This window comes from Protopterus annectens, chromosome 1.part1 (genome assembly GCF_019279795.1).
Source record: "Protopterus annectens isolate FY-2018-M chromosome 1.part1, PAN1.0, whole genome shotgun sequence".
NCBI lineage: Eukaryota > Metazoa > Chordata > Ceratodontiformes > Protopteridae > Protopterus > Protopterus annectens.
In genome coordinates this window covers 1248240577-1248263743 of record NC_056726.1, presented here as the reverse complement: position 1 = coordinate 1248263743, position 23167 = coordinate 1248240577, and the positions used below count along the sequence as shown (strand labels likewise).

Below are 23167 nucleotides of genomic sequence, written 5' to 3'. Positions count from 1 at the left end.
ACTGTATATTAAATGATTTACTGATTGATGCAAAAGGTCATTGATAGAGAAACATTTGAATTTTTAATTAATAGGCACCCAAGAATGCCAGCTATTTTCGGGATACCCAAGGCTCACAAAGACATACATGACCCCCCCCCCCTTTTAGGTTGGTAGCTACAGCAAATGACTCAAAATCCTACCCATAATTGTTGTATATATAAATATATATATATATATATATATATATATATATATATATATATATATATATACATTTTAACAATTATGACATGAATACACATATAGTAAGAGATTCATGGGATTTTTTTCATTAAATTTCAGACAGCATATCATCTTTGTCACTATAAATGTGAAGGATCTTTTCACAGTCATCCCTCATGAACAGGGGATGGACTGGTTTGAAGATATTTTATGAAATTTGGATTCTCTATCAGCTATGGATATATGCCTTCTTATTGAGTTGATGGAATTGGTTTTAAACAAAATTACATATATTAAGAAGGTGAAATGTTTAAGCAGAATAGTTGAGTTGCTATGGGTGCATCTTGTGCCCCAATTTTTGTGAATTTGGTTCTATACGTTTGGGAATTGAAGTTTATCATTAATCCTCCATTTTTTCAGTACTGTTTTTTATATACTAGGATTTTAGATTACATTTCTGTTTATGGGAACTCAATAAGTATCTAGAAAATACTACTTCATTTTTCAAATTCACTTATGAAATTTTCGAAAATGAATTACATTTTCTAAATGTCTCTTTTTTGAAGGATGTGGAAAATTCACGCTACATCTCTAAAATATATCTGAAACCTACCTATTGTAGTTCCTTTTTGCATTTTGATAGTGAGCACCCATGTTTTCAAAAAATAAATATTATAAATGGACTGATGTTGAGAGCACCACAAATGACTTCAAGGTTCAATGATTTTGTGGAGGAATGTAATAATATCAAAATTATATTTTCACAGAGGGGATACCCTCAACCTTTAATAAAAGTAATTAAAAATGAGGTCATCACTGCTTGGGGTTCAAGATTTGTCCCTATAATCAAGGACAGTAAGAATATGAATCTAGCAGTAGATTCATATGTGCTGAATAATGACCGCAAAAATAAAAATATGTTTGAGCGGTTGCTATGTATAGAATTTAACCAGGAGTTTAGGGTTATCAAAAGGAATATCCAAAATATTGGTTATGTTCCAACAATTATCTGAAATCTGTAAGGTGTTCACTGGGTGGATGTATAAAGTACCTCACACAGTGGATGCTAGGCCTTAAACACTTGTCCTATATGGACAGCCTCAAAAAACTCCAACTATTCTATGTCTCATATCACCTACTTAGAGGCAATCTCTGTTTGACTTACAACACCATGCCTGACCCAGCTCTATTAGAAATGCTACATCTAAAGCAATCTCAATCCCTCCACACCACACACTCCAGAGACCTCAAACTCATTACCACAATCAACAGAACATGCTGGAGGGACAGGTCCATAACCCAGAGACTGCCCATGCTATGGAATAGACTTCCCATACATGTCAAACAGAGCACCTCACTGGCCCTCTTCAAGAGAAATCTTGATGAGTGGATGGGAAATAGAAAATTCACCCCGGGGATCACTCCAGTGGCTCTATTTGACAAAGGCACTGGAAACTAACATCGGGTGGTACGATGCCAAGGTAATACTAAGGGCTAGACTTATAAAGGCTCCAGGGTTATTAGCCTAGTACACACCTATGAACTTAAGTAGAAGCTTGAAAAATTTCTGTGAAGTGAAAAAAGGAATGAGAAAAATTTGCCCCAAGGTAAAATGGAAACATTTAAATGTAGGGCATGTAAACAATGACCCTACATAAGTAACCAGGCTAGTATTGAAGCGATTTCTAAAAAAAAATAGGACTATAAGGACAAATAAATAACAGTCATAAAACATATGTGAGAAATTAGCAGTACAATATTTTTTACATCTCCAACATACAGAAAAGCATTCTTTTCTCATTCTGGCACCTCTAATAGGAGCTAAAAAAGCTCTGTACATAAAATTCCAAGTAAATAGTCTCCAACATAGTGCCCAAGCTGTGTTCTTAATGAATAAAAGTAGTTGCTTTTTATTTTGTTCAGTCAAAGCTAATATTCTTTTATAATAAAGTTCCATTTTTTTTGTTTAGGCTGCAAATATTTTTAGCTATAATTGAATGCAATTTGGATATTAAATTGTCCATTTATTGTTTTTCGTAAATATCATTTTAAATGTTTATGCACTTTAGAACCCCATCTCATTGTGTATTGGATAGATGAGAAAATTTGGTATGAATTGATGTAAAAACTAATCTTGTAAGAATCACATCATTAATATCAATAGTAAACTCTAAACATATGGACTTTATTGATTTAATGTTATCTTCTTCAAAGCATTGATACCAACAATAATGTTGTTTACTTTTGCAAGAGTTAAGTGTTGCTATTGGTAAATTATTTTTAATTTTTTTTGTTAGGGAAAAAGGAATAAGGGATTCAAACCAAAATCTGTAACTAAAATAAGTTATTATTTTTAAATGTTTTTAAAATTGAATTTATATAATTATATTTAATTAGAGAATAGATAGAAGTTTCAATATAATTACAAGTAAAAAAAACAAAATGTGTTATGTAATTTTATAGTATTTGCATCAAAAAATTCAATGTATTTGTATTAAATAAATGATGATGATGATGATGATGATGTATGATTTTCCAATCTGAAGTATAATTTCTACCTAACCAATTAAAAATAGTTTTCATTGTTACTGCTTTTGCATGAGTTTAAAATTTGAGAAATTAATACTTCCATATTTCCATGGTCGAAAATAATGACTCATATATAATCTAGGTTTATTTGTATACCATAATAATTAATATGTAATGTATTTATTCTTTTAATTGGATTTTTATTAGGTGGCATTATAAGAGATTGAGTTATATAAAGAATTTTCAGAAATTGAATTGTTTCATTATTTGCAATATATATTCAAATGAAATGAAAATATTATTCCAAGAATTAATTAAATTAAAGAGGAAATATTTTTTCATAATTAAAATGTGTAGTTCCTTCAGCATTTTTTAATATATAAATTCCTAAATAGGATAAATTGGTAGGTTTTGTTTCCTATTTCATAATTATCTGGATTTAATGAGCTTTTCTGTTAATAAAAAGATAATTAGATTTAGAATTACTAAATGTAAATTTGAAATGTTTTGAAAATTTCCTATAATATTCTACAGTTCATGTAATATTTCAGAAGAATTTTGTAATGTTAATAGTATATCATCAGTAAATAGCATCATTTTAGAATTATATTCCTGATTAATCTCTAAACACTGAATTCTTTTATTTGAATTGATTAAGATTACAAGTATCTCAATAGCTACATCAAATATCATGGGGAGAGAGGACAACCTTATTTAGTTCCTTTTGTTATATTTATAAAAATTGAGATAAATGGACTCAGCTTTACATATACTTTATTATTATTATGCGTAGATGTTAACACTGAAACTGGATAGGAAAATCAAACAGGTATAACATCACAAATAAAAATTCTCAATCCAATGAATCAAATGCGTTCCCAATGTCTAGACAAATAAATAAAAATTCAAATTTCCTAGTATTCATCACATCTACAAGAGAAACAAGTCATTCAATAGTATCAGGTTTATATTTTATATATAAAGTCAGATTGATCTAAACTGATTAAACGTTGCAAAATTACCTTCAATCTATCTGCCTGTGTGGCGGTGGCTGCATCAGCTCAAGTGAGAAATGTGCAGTATTTGTCTTCTTTTCCACACAAAAAAATGGGAAAAAAAAATTCTGAGGCTTTAAAGAAAGGTGCAATCACTTATACCAGAGAGAACTTACTGAAAATCAAGAAATTAAGCTTGTTGTGCAGCTGCATAATCTGTCTGTTGTCTGCAGAGTCTGACAGGCTTACAGCTTCCACATTCAATGATCTTGGAATTCTATCACTACATGGCTAACCATTACTAAATTAGAGTTGGGAGTGTTATTAAACAATAGAAAACTATATATCTCTTCAAGCAACCATGTTTTGTTCTCTTTCAGTTTAGCAATCTATGTTGGAATTCTAGAAATATATGACAGTTCTTTAAAACATTGTTTTTCAACCGCTGGTCTGCAGACCATGTCTGGTCCAGTCCAGGAGAAATGTCCTGCCATTCCAGGGAAGACTAGGGCCACTGGCCAGAAGACTTATTTTTTTTTTAATTAAAAAAAAAAAAATTTAAGGCTGTTCTTTAAGAATAATGCCTTTTGTATCTGGTCACACAGACATGGCAGATGTGTGCGACTTGTTTTTGTCTTTTGCATCTGTACGACCTACTGTTTATGTCTTCGTCTTCCATGTGTGGAATTTGAATGCCAGAAGACACTTATAATGTCGACCATGAATGGACAAGTGAGTGGTAGGGGTGTGTGTGTGTGTGTGTGTGTGTGTGTGTGTGTGTGTGTGTGTGTGTAAAACGAGGGAGGGAGGTGGCTCTCAACTGTCCAGATTTTCACAGAATGTCCAGATTTTTGCCTCATATTTTTTGTCTATTCCTCATAAAATTTTTGTTTTTTGGGGTTTATTGTGGCAGATCTGTGTGCACAGAATTCACTAAATAATGACAGGCATTTGAGTTTCAGACTTCATATCCTTCAGAAAATTCACAATAACACAATACCTGCTAAGATGTTGAGGTAGGTATGTGCATACCTTTCAATTGTCCCTGATTTTCAGGGACATCCATGATTTTGACTGGAATTTTAGCTTTGTCCCTCTTATTCTGTCCTAAATGTGGTGACTTTTGGAGAAAAGCTGATAAAGTACACTTAATAAATAATGACAATATTTAGAGTTACATACTTCTTTTACTTTAGAAAAATGCACATTCACTCATTTCTGTTATTTTGTCAATGTCTCAACTTAATAATACTAATATATGAAAAGTGTCCCTAATTATTTCTGGATTTATCCCTGACTCTATTGGGATTTGTCCTTTTTTGGTTGAGAGCTATGGGTAGGTGTGTGTGTGTGTTTGTGTGTAAGAGGTAAAAAGGTACCATACCTCTCAACTGTCCAGATTTTTTTAGACTGTCCAGATTTTTGCCCTATATTTTTGGTCTGTTCCTCATAAAAAGGACTGAAGTTTCAGACTTCATATTCTTTGGCATACAACACTCGAACAGTGATTGTTTTAACTGGTTCCTTATAAATAATATTTTTTATTTCTACCTTAGTGGTTTCCAAAATAATTATCCTATTTTCACCAGTCCCCAAGTGTAAAAAGGTTGAAAATCTCTGTGTAAAATATGTTTCTATATTTAAAATGAATGCATTATGATCAGAGAAAGGACACTGTATTATACTGAAACTGATTATTCTAGATTTGATATATTGAGAGACCATCAATGTATCAGTTCTTGTTTGAGTACCATAATTAAAAGAATAGAGTGAAATCTAATGAATGTACATCTTTGAAACTAAAGGTATCTTTAATATTAAAAGGATCTTTCCAAGTTTTTACAGATTTAGCAATGGGTAATAATTTAAATTTTATATGAGAGTTAGATTCAGAATCATCCAAAACACAATTAAAATTGCCACATAATTTTAAGTTCCCTTTGTAATTATTAATTATATAATCAAGATTTTTCTTGGCTAATTTAACTCCCATTCCAGGAAACCAATCCACAACCCCTATTCTGTTTCTGTATTTTATAATGACTAGTGTAAATAGACCCTCTTTTTCCTCATACTTAAATAGAACTTGAGGCATTTGAGTCTCTTTTTTTCATAAAATCACTATTTCTAGTTTTTGGATTTAAAAAGAACATTCAGCTAAAATGAAATATTTAGTAGATTTCCAGCACCTATACAACATGTATATTGTTTAAATCTAAATTTTTTTTTTAAATTCGCCCTCTTTCTTTGGATTATTTAAGCCATTAACATTTAATTCCATAATATAAAGTGACAGAGGGAAATTTATTTTGAATTTCATATATAATAACACTAAGAGAAAATTAAATAAAAATGTTGCAAATTGGCTTGTATTAAAACCATACACAAAGAAAAGGGTTTCCGACAAGAGAAAAAAACATTAGTAATAGCAAAAAAAAAAAAAAAAAAAAAAATCTATTAAGAAAAAAATAAAATGGCATATTTATAATTCCTAGTATTTTAGTTTTTTTTCTTTTTGAGAAAAAATTCTCAAGACTATCCATCTCTATTCAACCAAGAAGAAGATGAAATATATTATGTGAACTCTACATTAAAAATATGCATATTGGGAATTATTTAAGAAAATCATTAATTACAACATGATGACTTTTTTACCAAAGGAAATAATAATATGTAGTTAAAGAAAACCAGCATATAAATACTACAAAATCTCTTCTCTCATATCCATCAGATTAGTATGACTTCCTATAATACAGAATGTACATATTAACTAAGCATTTATATGGTAGAATGTTATAATCAATAGTAAATATCTAAAATGGAATATTTTATAAAGATTATGGAAAACTTCTATATTATTAGTGTAGGGTATGTAGTCATTTAAATAAGAATAATTTATAATATTTATAAATAAGGAGAAATGACTGGATGCATATTAATAAAAAAGAGAAAGTCGTATAAACAATTAAATAATTTTCTTTCCCTGGGAAGTCTACTTTTTCTTAAGTCAGTTCTCTCCATTTCATTAAGTACTATTTTCAGTAAAATGCCATTTGTTATTTCTCCTGTGCTGGGTGTATGCAATTCCCACAATATTTCTTGTTGTATGTTCCTCACATTTTCCAAAGTTCTTTGAACTGATGAAAGTCTTCATAAGTTGTTATATAATGCAATAATTTAGCTGACAAAGCTAATGTGTAGAACACTTTATAGTTTGCATTTCTACTTTGGTGAAAAGGTACTCTTTTCTATTCGTCTGTACAAACATTACTGGAATTGTCTGTTTAGAAACAATTACATGCTTATTTATATCCTGTGATTTAACTAACATAATTACAGATCTAAAATTATTAAACCTTGCAATTCTTTTCCTTCTACTAAAATAGTAAATTTAGCAAGGTTAGTTCCTACACAACAACAAAAGGCAGATTCAATAATTATCATAGCATTTAAGAATTTAACACATTGACTCATTCATTAGGCATATTATCACATAAGGACTATCTTCCTGCCTGGGAGCCAGTATTAGTGGTGTATGCAGGTATAATACTGCTACCATTAGCTATGCAATGCTTTGCTATGTGACCTGCCATAGAATGTAATACATTCTGTTTCAAGAAGTAATGCTTTTTTCTTGTTTACAGGTAGAGATATATTCTTAGTGAGAGTTTACAAAAGTCTTTGGTGCATGCAAGTCAGAGTTAGAGTTTCCTGAGTATGCTAATAACAAGTATTCTTATAGGTTCATAGGTTAGTACTAGGCTATCAGCCCTAGGGCCTATACAAGCCTAGCCATAACAATTCCCTGGCTATTTCTTCCCACACTATTTACTTCCTTGGACCCCGGTCTAGCAGGGCGACTGATGTGATCCCCGGGTGAATTTCCTTTCTCCCATCCAATCGTCAAGGTTCCTTTTGAAGAGGGCCAAAGAGGCACTCTGCTTGACATGTATGGGCAGTCTATTCCAGAGTCTGGGGAGTCTCTGGGTCAGGAACCTATCCCTCCAGCATGTTTTGTTTATTGTGATGACAAGTTTTTGATCCCTGGAGCATGTGGCTCTGAGGGGTTGGGATTTCCTTAAGTGTAGCATGTCCAACAGCTCTGGGTTTGACATGGCCTTGTATGTTAAGCAGAGATCGCCTCGGAGTAGACGATATGTGACAGAGTATAGCTGGAGTTTTTTAAGGTGGTCAGCATAGGGCATCTGCTTTAGGCCTTTGATTCTTTTAGTGAGGTATTTCTGTGGCCTTTCCAGTTGTTGCAGACATCTTGAGAGGTACATACTGAATGGGCCATTGTATTCTATAATGGGTCTAATGAGGGATGAGTACAGTGGGACAATGACCTCCTTTTTTCTGGATGAAAAGCCCTTAGAGATAAGGTGTGCCACATAGAAGGATTTCCTGACTGTTGTGGCGATGTGGTTATTGAAGTGAGACCACTGTCCACCTATGTCCATAAGTCTATTATCACACTTTTGGTGTTTAGTGTACTGCCACCTATGTGGTAATTCATGGGTACATGTTTTTTCCCAAAGGGGATAACTATACATTTCTTGGCATTGAGCTTGAGCCCATGGCTCTGGCACCAAGCATCTGTTTCTGTAAGGCCCTTTTGTAGAATATCCACATCATTTGGGGATTCAATAATGGCTCCCAGTTTGCGGTCATCTGCAAACTTTGTTAGCCAGAGTCCCTTAGTGTTGGCCTGTACTTCAGAGAAGTAGATGCCAAATAAGAGTGGTCCCAGGACTGAACCCTGAGGTACTCCAGTTGTCACTTGTCTGGAGCTGGATTTGGAGTCGGCTACTTTTACAGTGTGGGTTCTGTCAGTAAGCCAGTTGGCAACCCATTGGGTGACGTAGGGATTAATGCCCAGCTTAATAAGTTTATCTATGATTCCAGAGTGGGGAATGGTGTCAAAGGCCTTGGCGAGGACTAGATAGGCTGTGTTGCCCACCTTACCCTTGTCCATGGCTCTGGAGACTGATTCAAAGAAGTCAATCAGGTTCAGGAGACAAGATTGGCTCTTCAGGAACCCAAACTGGGTGGGCTCCAGTGTTTGAAGGTTGCCAATGTCTTTTTTTATAAGTTCCATGATAATACTCCATGGCCTTGCAGATAAGGCTCATCAGACTGATGGGACAGTAGTTTCCAGGATCCAAGATGGATCCCCCCTTGTGGAGTGGGATAACTATAGCTCTGCAACACTCAGTGGGCACGAAACCTGAGGTGAGGCTATGATTAAACATGACACTTAGGTGAGATGCCAGTTCATATTGTAGTTCATAGCCCGGGATGTCTTCTGGTCCCATGGATGCTGTATTCTTAGTATTTTTACTGAAACAACTGTTATTTTAGAATATTGATGGTTACTCTGAAGCTCCTACTTTCTTAACTTACTATATAATACACTTTTAAATGTATCATTTCAATGTTTTCATGGTTCGATGTATTCAGCTCGAAGTTAAGTGATTCGATGTTTTAATCTTTCAATGATGTGATATAAATCCAGAAATGCCAGTAGAAATGAGGAGAGAAAAATATAAAGCAAGGAGCCACTTACAGAGGTATACTTATGGAGATTAACTTGGGCTAGTGCAGGTACATATCCAGTGGTTGGTGAAATAATTTTTTTCTGCAATTTTAAACTTCATTAGAGAGGGTTCTAGGGTTAAGGCAGGAGGAAGGAATTAAACCCGCACATAAGGCAGCTGTTTAATCTGAGCCTTACCACAGGATACGTGCCCAAGGAGTGGCATACGGCAACTGTGGTCCCACTCCACAAAGGCGGTGCCTCTACGGACCCTGGTAATTACCGCCCCATAAGCTTAACAAGTCTAGTCTGCAAAGCTATGGAGAGGATCATAATGGTGCTCATAAACAAAGATATAGGGGACTTGCAGACATTGGACCTGACCCAGTTTGGCTTCGTCAAGGGCAGATCATGCCTTTTGAACTTGGTCGACTTCTTCGAAACAGTCACCAAGGCCATTGATGAGGGAAAGGCAGTCCATACAGCCTACCTTGACCCTGCAAAGGCTTTCGACACAATACCCCACTCGGGTATTGTAGAAAAACTTACCAGCTTAAATGTAAACCCATATGTCACAAGATGGGTTGCAAACTGGCTTAAGGACAGAACCCACAGGGTTAGAGTTGCTGGCACTATGTCAGACTCCAAGCCGGTCACAAGTGGTGCCCCGCAGGGCTCGGTCCTTGGCCACCTATTGTTCGGCATCAACTTCTCAGAAGTACAGGCCAACATGGGAGGACTTTGGCTGACAAAGTTTGCAGACGACTGCAAACTGGGCGCCATAGTGGAAAGTGCATCGGACATGGATATCCTTCAGAAGGGACGCACGGAAACAGATAGCTGGTACCAGAGCCATGGCCTGAAGTTAAATGCCAAAAAATGTATAGTCATACCCTTCGGGAAAAACAAGGTAACCCCAAGCTACCATATAAGCGGCAATCCACTAAGCACAGAAGAGGTTATCCGGGGCCTGGGGACCCAGGTTGACAGTGGCCTTTCTTTTGACACTCACGTTGCTAAAGTGGTTAGAAAGACCTTCTACATTGCCCACCTGATCATGAAGGGATTCACATCCAGATCTAGTGAGGTCATTGTTCCCCTGTACTCTTCACTTATCAGACCAATGATCGAGTACAATGCCCCATTCGGGATGTATCTCATCCGACATCTGCAGCAATTGGAGAGACCCCAAAAGTTCCTCACCAAAAGGATAAAGGGACTCCAAAATCTGTCATATGCTGCCAGATTGAAGAAACTCCAGCTCTATTCAGTCGCATACCGCCTGCTCAGAGGTGACATGTGCCTGACATACAAGGCCATGTCCAACCCGGAATTAATGGACATGCTCCACCTCAAAAAATCCAAATCCACCAAAACCACTAGAGCAAGCGACTTAAACCTCAGCACGGATATAAATAGGACGTGCTGGAGGGATAGATTTATCACTCAGAGACTCCCTATGCTGTGGAATAAAATCCCGGTCCATGTGAGGCAGAGCACCTCGCTGGCTCTGTTCAAGAGAAATCTTGACCTGTGGATGGGAGATCGTAGGTTTACCCCGGGAATCATCTCTGTGTCACTGCTGGACAGAGGCACAACAAACTAATGGGCACAGTATTTTTTCATATAAGGGGTGGTGTAAGCCACAAAACTTTGGGCTAGGCTTATAAATGCCTTAGGGCAGATAGTCTAGTATAAACCTATGAAACCTATGAAACCTATAGAAGTGAGTTCCAAGTTTTTGCTATGTGGTTGGAGAATACTGAATCACCAGTATGATTGCAGGATTTAGAGGTCTTTAACATTAATTTGTCATTAGATCTCAGTGGTCAGGTACTGGTGTGAGGGATAATTAAGGGTTGTATTTCTGGTACTCTGTCTGGTTGGTTAAGTAGTCCATGGGCTATAGTAAGCTGATTACAAAGAAGTAGGTTGGGGAACTCGAGCCATTTTAGTAGTTTTAGATTATGACAGTGATGTGTGCGATAGGTAGATCCTTCAGCGAATCTAGAGATATGGTTGTAGCAGACGGTTAATTTAAGGTTTCCCTGAAATCCATCTATTTTGATAGATAATTCTTGAAGAGTGGAGATTACTTGATTCAATTCCTTCTTTAGAGAATATTCTGTATGGTTGTTTTTAGAGTTGCTCATCTTTCACTATGTAATAAGATTTAATTCCCAGAAATAAATTGACGGGAAATCATTTTTATCAGAAAGCTTCAAACTTGAGAATAAACAAGTTAAAGTAGTCAAAAGACTTTTGGAACTGAAAAAATAATAATTTTGTAAGTATTTCCTGTTAATTTTATAAATTACTGCAGAGCTCTGAAAAAAAAGCTGTTACCTCTCCGCCATCTAGGCTCCGCCCATTTGTCTCTGAAATTGTAGGATATGGAATTCAAAGATTTGAATATCAGTGACTTAAATGCCAACAGTTATAAACCCTTCCCTTTAGTCTTGCTTTTTTCCTTCCATGTGATCATTCTGTGTATTACATTTTCTGCCAGTTATCAACATACATGTAAATCTGAATATAAATCCTTGTGTTGTGCCGTGGGTAGCTAACTGGTTGTCTGACAGAACCCATATGATTAAAGTCACAGGTGCCAAAAGCAAAACAGTTACCAGTGATATACCACAAGGCTCATTCTTGTGCTTCTCCTATTTGGCATCTATTTCTCAGACGTTCAGGCCTATGGTTATCTAAGTTTGCAGATGACTGTAAAGTGCATGTTGTTATTCAGTCTTCACTAACTTACAATTGCTTCAACATGTCAGACAGTGTAAATAATACAAAGACAATGGTCTCAAATTAAATGTGAAAAATGTAACAAAATTAATTTTAGTAAACAAAATATTTCACATATCATATAGGTGACACATCTCTCCAGTCAGATTCAGTTATAAGGGATCTAGGCTCTCTTATTGATAATTTCTTATCATTTGACCATCATGTCTGCACAGTAGATCAGAAAGCCATCTATCTGGTTCATCTGATTTCTAAAGGCATCTCTACTAGATCCAAAAATGTCTTAATGGGTCTCATCAAATACCTCAAAGATTAATAACTAAAATGATCAGTGGCCTAAAAAATCTTAGTTATCAAGACAGGCTGGTGTTTTGGCTAGGTCTGTAATAATCTGCAGAAAGATTGCTTAATACTTCCCCATAAACCTATGGATCTATAAATCTGTTATCTTCTTGAGCCCTTTCAAATACTTTAAGGTGTCCATAGGTAAATACTAACTTAGCTGCCTTTATGGGCTATTTTAAGCCTCACTAATTTTCCTTTTCAAAGGCAGGAATAGGTTCATAGGTGTGTTCTTAGGTGTGTACTAGGCTAATGGCCCTGGGGCCTTTACAAGCCTAGCCATAGGATTACCCTGGTATAGTGCCACCCAACCTTAGTTCCCAGTGCCTCTGTCGAGTAGAGCCACTAGTGTTATCCCCGGGGTGAATTTTCTGTTTCCCATCCACTCATCAAAATTTCTCTTGAAGAGGGTCAGCAAGGTGCTCTGCTTGACATGTATGGGAAGTCTGCTCCATAGCATGGGCAGTCCCTGGGTTATGAACCTGTCCCTCCAGCATGTTCTGCTAATTGTGGTAATGAGGTTGAGGTCTCTGGAGCATGTGGTGCGGAGGGATTGGGATTTCTTTAGATGTAGCATTTCTAACAGAGCTGGGTCAGACATGGCTTTGTAAGTCAACTAGAGGTCGCCTCTAAGTAGGCGATATGAGACAGAGAATAGTTGGAGTTTTTTGAGTCTGTCCATATAGGACAAGTGTTTAAGGCCTAGGATCCTCTTTGTGAGGTACTTTTGCGGCCTCTCCAGTTGTTGCAGGTGTCTAGTGAGGTACATGCCAAATGGGGCAGTGTACTCGATGACTGGCCTAATGAGGGAAGAGTAGAGGGAGAAAATGATCTCTTTCTTCCTGGATGCAAAACCCTTGGTAATGAGATGTGCCACAAAGAAGGACTTTCTCACCACAGTGGCAATGTGGTGATCAAAAGAGAGGCTGCTGTCAACCTGTGTTCCCAGATCTCTTATAACATCTTCTGTGTTCAGCGGACTATCATCAATGTGGTAATTCACTGGGTTTTTCCCAAAGGGGATGACAACACATTTCTTGGCATTGAGCTTAAGGCCATGGTTCTGACACCAGTCGCTGGTCACAGTGAAGCCATTCTGTAGGATCTCAACATCATTTGGGGAGTTAATAATAGCTCCCAACTTGCAATCGTCTGTGAACTTTGTCAGCCAGAGTCCCTTCGTGTTGGCCTGGACTTCAGAGAAGTAGATACCAAACAGAAGAGTACCCAGGACTGAACCCTGTGGGACTCCACTCGTGACTAATTGGCAGTCTGACTTGGAGTCATCTACAGTCACACTGTGGGTTCTATCTGTGAGCCAATTTGCAACCCACCTAGTGATATAGGGGTTGATGCCAAGCTTAGTGAGTTTTTCTATGATTCTTGAGTGGGAAATGGTATCAAAAGCCTTGGCCAGATCAAGGTAGGCTGTATGAATCACCTTGCCTTCATCCACAGCTCTGGTGACTGACTCATAGAAGTTGACCAAGTTGAGCAGGCATGATCTACCCTTCACAAAACCAAACTGTGTGGGATACAGAGTTTGGAGATTCCCTATATCCTTGTCTATTAGGTCCATGATGATGCTTTCCATAGCTTTGCATATCAGACTCTTTAGGCTAATGGGGCGATAGTTCCCAGGATCTGTAGTCACTCCTCCTTTGTGGAGAGAGATGACTGCAGCAGTACGCCATTCGGCAGGGACAAAGCCTGAGGTGAGGCTGTGATTGAACAGGGCACACAGGTGAGGTGCCAGTTCACTCTGTAGTTTATGTAGAACACAACCAGGGATATTGTCAGGTCCCAGAGAAGCTGTATTCTTGGCCTTGGACAGTGCTGTTTTAACCTGTGCAGCAGTAATACCGGGTGCCTGGAAATCTACTGGTATTGTGATTGCTCCTTTGGGGGGGGGTAAAGTTGGCACTGAATCTGTCGGCCAGTATACTGGCAATATTCTGTTGGCTCGGTATAGGATGTACCATTGTGCAGTAGCTCAGAGCAAATCTGGGTATTGCCGTGGAGATTCTTTACATAACTATAGAAGGCCTTGTGGTTGTCTTTATTATCTGCTGCAGTTCTGTTTTCATACCTAGCTTTAGAGGATTTGATGAGGGATCTCAACTTTTTGTTGAGGCAGATAAGGGAGTTTTTCCAGTTTTGGGACTTCACCTTATTCCACATCACTTTCCTCCTTCTGTTGTTGAGTTTGTTTATAGCAGGGGACCAACAGATTGGCTTCCTTTTTTGGAGGAAAGTGTCTTAGTTCTATTGGGTATGATGAGATCCATGCATCTGTGTACATGTTCATACAGTGCATTGGTGTAAGATACTGCAGTCACACAACTATTCTCCATTTGCAAGGGTGCCGTGAAGTTAGTCACCTCTGTTTTTAGGATCCCAAAGTTAGCTTTGGAGAAGTTTTTCATGGTGGTAACTTTTGCTGGGGTGGGGTGGGGGGGCTGGTAGGGATGTGAATTTCCAAGGTGATTAGTTTGTGGTCGGATCTAACCAGGGAGGAGCTGACTCTTGGTGTAGATCAACGGTCGCCCATGTTAGTAATCAAACCCTGTACCTTGTATCTGTGGGATAAACACCTCAACCATTATACAATTCCCCAACTGTGTTTGATATTACTTCTGTATTTTTTCTGTCTCTGTGTCTCTCCCTGTTTTTATTTCATAAATCTGATTGTGCTGAGTCTATCATTATATACCTTAAGCTGTAGACTAGATGTTATTAATTACTATATTCCTTGTCTCAGTTAAAGGTGATTGGTTAACAGTAGATTTGCAATGACATTTTTTTATCTCTATATACAGAATTTTGCAGACTTAAGCTCCAGGGACTCCATTCTACCTAGGGTTGCTGCACCCTTTAACATAAGTAGTCAGACTGATGTCATCATTGATTGCTACAGGATGCCTGACAAGAATTTCAGTCAATGGAACAGCTCCTTATGATTCATACCAAGTGCTTAGCTTTACCTAACTTCCACCATCAAGTAGACATGTCATAATGCCTTACAGTGCATAATACCTCACCATAACATCATGATATCTGTTTGCATATCTTGGAGCTGCTGTGAGTAGAATATCTCACCCTCCAGCGAAAAAGAAGTATGTGGCTCACATCCATGTTTTACCCTCAATCAGAAATAGAGAGTGGTCATGTGACGTTTTATCATTCTTTCCCGAGCTAATCTTCTAATAACCAGTGCTATTTGTTGATCTGATGAGTACTGCAGTCGACATAGCACCATTGAACTGGAATGGTAACATTTGGACAATAGATACAGTTTGTATATCTGTTCTCAAACTTATATCATGCCCTGTATATCCCTATTCAAAAAAAAAAAAAAAAAAAAAAACTGGTAACAGGACTGCATATTCAGCCCTGCCATATATATTACATCCCTTTTGTCTCATTTGTTTTATGTCCAGCTGTATCATGCTGTTCAGCTACTCTGGAATATGTTTCCTGATTTATAAAACCAAATGACATAGTGATCTAATGCACTTACCAGCTGACAAACAAATTCCTTTCAAATCTGAGGGACAACTCTGTAACACTCCTCCACCCCACAACAAATTACACTTTCTTCAAGTTGGCAGTCTGGCATTTAACAGATCTTTTATTGAAACCAGTTTGTTTGAATTAAATGTGGAATCATTCCAAATTCCTCCCTGCTTTTTTTCGCCCTTTCTGTCCCAATGATTTCTGTTAGCATTTGGTGCTTTTTCCCAGCTGACATATTATTCTCTTTAATGCTGTTGAAATAAAGTCATTTGAAGAAAATGGTTGCTATTTGCACCCTATTTCACTACTGCTAAATGGCACAGATTGGAATGACATCATGTTCTGCCTGTAGACCATCTGACACCCTGACAATTGTCTATGATATTATCTTCGAGAGTATCTTGATGGTCACTTCAGGTATACACCTGGCACCGATAAGCAGCTGTACATATTGTCTTTTAACTGGTATTTTGGGACTACTGAAAATGTTTTGTACTGAATTGTAATGTTAACTTATCCACTATGGATAACTTTTGGCATGTTTTCATAATGGGATACTGACTAGGATATAATTGTTCCTAGTGTTGTTCATAGCTGAATACTGGGCTAACTGTCCTGAAGGGCTATTTTAAGCCTAGCCAATAACTCGTGGTCAGAATTAAACCCTGCACCTTGTGTCTAGGAGGTGAAAACCTTTGCTGTATGCCAAAGCCTCTTATCAGTCTCAACATTTTTCTCCTTTTCCCAGCAAAAAAGACCCTTATCAGAAGTAACAGAAACAAATAGTGTGCCCCCCCCCCCAGTCTTAAATGAATTGAAATGCAGTATAAGTGCTACTTATTTTCTAATACCTTTCCTCATAAATCTGCATGTGCTTTGGTCCATTATAGTCTGTGGCAGAAGCATGAAGTTGGACATTTTGTTTTCTGCCATGGCCATGAAGGTGGTGTTGCGGACAACAGAATCAATGGCTGCAGTATCTAGTTCCTTCCCCAAGAACTGGCAGATCTTCACGACTGATCCGCGTGGGTCCTGGAAATGAAAGAAAAGGAACATTGTTATACTGTATTGGACATGATTTCCATATAAAATATATATTGTTTCATTATTCCCTGGGATAAGACTCTTTAGGCAAAAACAATGTAAAATCTAAACAAAGCAATACATTTTCATACAATTAATACCAGATGATCATACAAACACAGAGACCTGAGGGGAAGCTCAGACAACACACACATCACAAAAACTCTTAGCAAGACTTAGGCAACAGAAAGTAGAAGAGGTTATTGTCAAGTGTAAGGAGCCTTTAACAAGAAAAATAACTTGAGATCCAAAAGTACAAATGGGAATATTTATGGAAGACTTAATTATGCCAAGGTTAGAGGTAGATGAGGCTCAACAATTAACAGTCAACACAGGAGGAGATGAGATAAAAACATTGACGTATAATCAATCTGTTGGAAAGTGTACAGGAATTGATGGCATTCCTGGGGGTGTGTGGAAACTAAGATAGAAGAAAAGGCTACAGCTGTAAACTGTACTCACATATGAATTGGTTCAGCAACAGCCATATTTATGAGGACACAATAAAATTAAGTATTTAGCAGCATGTATTAAAAAGTATTCTTCAGCTAAGGATTTGTAGGAAGAGACTAAACAAATGATATTACAAAAACTGAGACACTAGACGTTTATTTTTTATGGATATGGAAAGTAAGATGCAAGCAGTGAAAATGTTTTTAGTCCCATTAGTTTTATACAGGTCTGATAAAGAAAACCCAGCACTACACTCTATCGATTAGAAAACAGCGCCAATGGAGCAAAAGGGAAAGACAAGTAAAACTTTATTTTAACAGGTAAGGAGCGACTACAGCAAAAAAAGGATTATCAATAGACAAACGCTATTTAGCAAAGTTACCTGTATATGTGTGTGTGTGTGTGTGTGTGTGTGTGTGTGTGTGTGTGTGTGTATATATATATATATATATATATATATATATATATATATAAGCAATGAAAATATTTTTCATCCCTTTAGTTTTATATACATGTTAGGCAATTTTTTATCAATCAGAAAAGAAGTTGTGGTAAGTAATTAATGAAGAGTTGAAGGACTTTATCTGGGAAGGGAGGAGGAGAGCAAGGATCAACTGGGATAATGTTATACTTCCAATAGAACAAGGTGGTTTTGGATCACCTGATTTGAAGGGATATTTTAGAACTACATATTTAAAGCTCATATACATAACACAAGTAGAAAGCTATAACTCAAAGTGGAATGGGGTGATGATGATGAAGATGCAGGGGGAAATTCAAGAAATAAGGACAGAATGGGATTTTGGATGCAGACCGTCAAGGAGGACAACAACACACAGAATATTATATTCAGAAAGCATCAGAAAGTATTCTAAGAAACAAGCCAACACAGGAATGGAGAAAGGAGATTCTGCTGATAGGGATGACTGCAATTAGGGGTACAGAGAATAGGCAAGAGGGAGCTGGAATTTACTGGAGAAAAGTGGCAAAGGAACCAACAAATTGGGACCAAATAACCAGAGAGGGAAGGTAATATAATTAGAAGCGGTGAAGAAGACATTTAGACTGCAGGCTAGAGACTGCCGAGACTGATAGAGTACATACAGAGAGAAACAGATAGGAGAATTTAAGAGAAACACCTGCTGCTCTGGTAGAGGTTTTAGTTGAATCTAGAAAAGAAGCTGCTGTTAAAAAGGGATAATTAGTAGGCCATATAAAATATTACACAATAATCATAGAAACCAATCAGAGAATGTTAGAAAAGATTGAGAAGAGAGTTGGGTAAGCAATTCACAAGGAAACAATGGGAGGACATATGTATGGCTCCTAAATATGAAACAAAGTCTTTTTAGATTTAGGATTTTTTCCTGGAAATGTTTCTGTAGGTATTTTTACACCACAAGTAGGCTCCAAAGAATTTTTCCTTCAGTTGACAGCAAATTTTGGAGGTGTGTTACGGAAGAAACACGTAACGGTGACATATGTTTTGGGAGTGTAATGATTTGGCAGACTTTAAAAATTCCCTAAAGAGTACTGTGTTAGAAATATTGGATAAGCAAATGGGTATAACTAAGGAAATTATTTTTGAGCTGTTATACAGGGTATGAATTGTCTAGACATAGTAAGGCCTTGTGAAGTTTAATTTTGATGCCTGACAAAAAAAGCAATTAGTGAAAAATAGAAATCAGTGTGAAAACCAACTGTATTTGAATTAGTGAATATTGTAAAAGAGATAAGAGAACTGGAAGTGTTATCTTTTATCTTTAGAAATGGGTAGGAGCAAACTAAACAGAAAAAATGTAAATTATGGAAACAATACGCACAGAATAATGTTTTGAAGGAGGAGTGAAGTTTATGGAAAGGCAGGAATTGAGCAATTTATGTAATGCTGGATAGATGATAATTGTATAAAAGCATGTATGTGATATATAATGTTTGTAACTGTGAACATCTTATCATGGTTTGTTTCTTTCATATAAATATATGCTTGTGTATATCTTATAGAAAAGTCTCCCAAAGCATGCACGTGGTCCAACTGGCTATAAAACGTAGGAAGGAACACTTCTTGAATCAAAAATGTCAATTCGTTGTATAAATCCAAAAGTAAGCGAAACGATGTCAGGATAAAAAATTTTTTATTGTTTACAACGTAGTAAGCGCTTTCGCCGACAGGCTTCATCAGACTAACATCAAACATTGATTTAACTTCATATAAATACAAACACATAGAATCTGATTGGTTATCCACAGTGTCTAATTATCCACGTAATGACATGTGGACTGCTTCTATAGACATCCCAGTCAGGTCAGTCACTACTAAAATGAACATTTACAAATCGTGCGTATTGTTTAAAAAACATCATCATGTCTAAAAAACTAAACAGTTATAAAACTACCTTCATTAAAGGTTTTTTAAAAATAAAACTCATATATGATATCGATCTTAAATACCTAATTAAATGTTAAAAAGCGGATACATTCATGAATCGGAAATATACACCCTTCATGTACTAATACATCATATGCTAGATCCAGAAGCTCAAGGCATTATTGCTTGTCTAACATATCTTCAGCTAAGATATCAGAAGACAGTAACGTGTATTACACTCACATGTATAAATTTTCGCTAACACTGAAAGTTATTAAACTTGTCTGTTGTTCAAAAGAGAATAAAACCTGGTTAACAGCCATAATACTTTCTTAATAGTCTCAGTGTCAAAATAGCATCTATACTCCCTTTTGATCCAGAAGGAACCTATTCAGTATTATTTACAAAGTAATCGCAGCTACAAGAGCTTGTCTGCACGCTCCTCTAGTTCAGTCAAAAAACATTATTTACATGGCAATTGCGCTTATCTGACCATGTTGTGGGTTATGCGTATATAATTACATAAACGCATTGGTGAAGCGTAAAATAAAATAAAATAACATCAGAGGCTCTCGGTTAACAACAGAACGCTCCATGATAAAAGAAGACAAACTGAATCCTCTTCATGGGCCGTCATATCTGTGTATAATATAGAAAGCTATTCATATATCTACATATCTAATGCATTGATCTTCAACAGCCTAAAATGAAAACCACGATCTAATTCAAATGTGTGGGAGGAAAAAGCATACACAAACAGCCTAAATAAAACTGTGACCTTGAAGTGAAGAGATCATAAATCTCAATTAAATCAAAAGCAGGTATCAGCTAACATAAAAATATGTGAATATCTGAAGGCAGAGTCATCTTTGTGGGAACTGGAAGGGGGGGGGGAGGGGGAAGAAGGAGGGGGGAAAAGAATAGAAAAGTGGTGGATTATCAGGTTTAGGTCAGATAAACCACCTGGCCTGAATGATAAGGTGCAAATCAAACCCTTTTTAAAGAACAGGAGGGTGTTTAGAAATAAGTGACCTGGTTCCATTATTTTGTGTTGTACATAATTTGGGGCACCGTTTTTATGTAATAGGTACTCCAAAAGGGTTGTACACTTTTCTATTCTTTTCCCCCCTCCTTCTTCCCCCTCCCCCCCCCCCTTCCAGTTCCCACAAAGATGACTCTGCCTTCAGATATTCACATATTTTTATGTTAGCTGATACCTGCTTTTGATTTAATTGAGATTTATGATCTCTTCACTTCAAGGTCACAGTTTTATTTAGGCTGTTTGTGTATGCTTTTTCCTCCCACACATTTGAATTAGATCGTGGTTTTCATTTTAGGCTGTTGAAGATCAATGCATTAGATATGTAGATATATGAATAGCTTTCTATATTATACACAGATATGACGGCCCATGAAGAGGATTCAGTTTGTCTTCTTTTATCATGGAGCGTTCTGTTGTTAACCGAGAGCCTCTGATGTTATTTTATTTTATTTTACGCTTCACCAATGCGTTTATGTAATTATATACGCATAACCCACAACATGGTCAGATAAGCGCAATTGCCATGTAAATAATGTTTTTTGACTGAACTAGAGGAGCGTGCAGACAAGCTCTTGTAGCTGCGATTACTTTGTAAATAATACTGAATAGGTTCTTCTGGATCAGAAGGGAGTATAGATGTTATTTTGACATTGAGACCATTAAGAAAGTAGTATGGCTGTTAATCAGGTTTTATTCTCTTTATTCCCTTTTGAACAATAGACAAGTTTAATAACTTTCAGTGTTAGCGAAAATTCATACACGTGAGTGTAACACACGTTACCGTCTTCTGACATTTTAGTTGAAGATATGTTAGACAAGCAATAATACTTTGAGCTTTTGGATCTAGCATATGATGTATTAGTACATGAAGGGTGTATATTTTAGATTCATGTATGCATCCGTTTTTTAACTTTCAATTAGGCATGTAAGATAGATATTATATATGAGTTTCATTTTTAAAAAAACCTTTAATGAAGGTAGTTTTATAACTGCTTAGTTTTTTAGACATGATGATGTTTTTTAAAAAATACGTACGATTTGTAAATGTTCATTTTTAGTAGTGACTGACCTGACTGGGATGTCTATAGAAGCAGCCCACATGTTATTACGTGGATAATTAGACACTGTGGATAACCAATCAGACTCTATGTATTTGTATTTATATGAGGTTAAATCAATGTTTGATGTTAGTCTGATGAAGCCTGTCGGCGAAAGCGCTTACTACGTTGCAAACAATAAAAAATTTTTTATCCTGACATCGTTTCGCTTACTTTTGGATTTATACAACGAATTGACATTTTTGATTCAAGAAGTGTTCCTTCTTACGTTTTATAGCCAGTTGGACCACGTGCATGCTTTGGGAGACTTTTCTATATTATCACTTTTACAGCACGTTGTCCTTAGCCTTGGGTTATTTGCTGCTCATCTTTGGGATTGTTTATTTGTGTATATCTTAAGTGATAATTTAATAAAGGTGTTAAAAAGACAATGCACCATTATGAATAACACATTTCTTACCATCTCAAAAAGTAGCCATTACATAAGTGGTTATATCTGCGGTAACATAAAATGGTCGAAAGCGACATTCTTATTTTGCCCATCAGTCTACTACTTCTAGAAAGTTAGAAGAATGAAATGGCCTTAAATCACAAAATTCTTTAAAGGGGTTGAGGATGGATGGATGGATGGATCTTTATCAAAACAGTATGAATAAAGATGTTCTGTGTATGCAGATTTGAACCCCAATTTTCTGTCACAATTTTTTGACAGTGTCTAGCAGCATCATTACGTGTTTTAAATACATAACAATTCCTAGACTGCAGGTAACTTTGAATATTGGCTAGACATACATATAATTATATAATTCTGTGCCATTTTTCTAAGTGCTAAAGCAAGTGCACTAGCCATCACATCTATTTCATTGAAATATTTATATTTTATGATAGTAAAATATGCCTTAAGCAGATCAGATAATTTTTTTAAGCACCTTTATTACATTATCACTCAAGACATATGCAAGCATATATTAACAGAAAAGAAAACAAACCATATTTTTTTTCTTCTTCATACATTTTACATCATCTTTTAATTTTTTCTTTCTTTATTGCCTTCTTTATAACTATCATCAGTCCAACATTACATAAATTGCTCAATTCCTGCCTTTCCTTAAATCTCACTCCTTCTCCGAAATATTATTCTTCATGTATTGTTCCCACAATTTCCATCTATTGCACAATTTCCATCTATTTTTAAGTAATTTGCTCCTTCCCTTTTCTAACGAGCTATCTTTCAGTTCATCTCTTTTGTAATATTAAATACTTCAGATAGAGTTGGTTTAGACTTTGATT

The 23167-nt window shown here is 36.3% G+C and overlaps 1 protein-coding gene across 1 annotated transcript in view; it reads right to left on the bottom strand.

The window, feature by feature from the left end:
- LOC122809670 (sulfotransferase 2B1-like) overlaps positions 1-23167 on the bottom strand; it is a 387708-nt gene that overhangs the window by 89649 nt on the left and 274892 nt on the right. The window contains exon 6 of the mRNA XM_044081338.1: positions 16725-16905. Coding sequence (XP_043937273.1) covers positions 16725-16905 — 181 coding nt within the window. The remainder of the gene's footprint in view (positions 1-16724; positions 16906-23167) is intronic.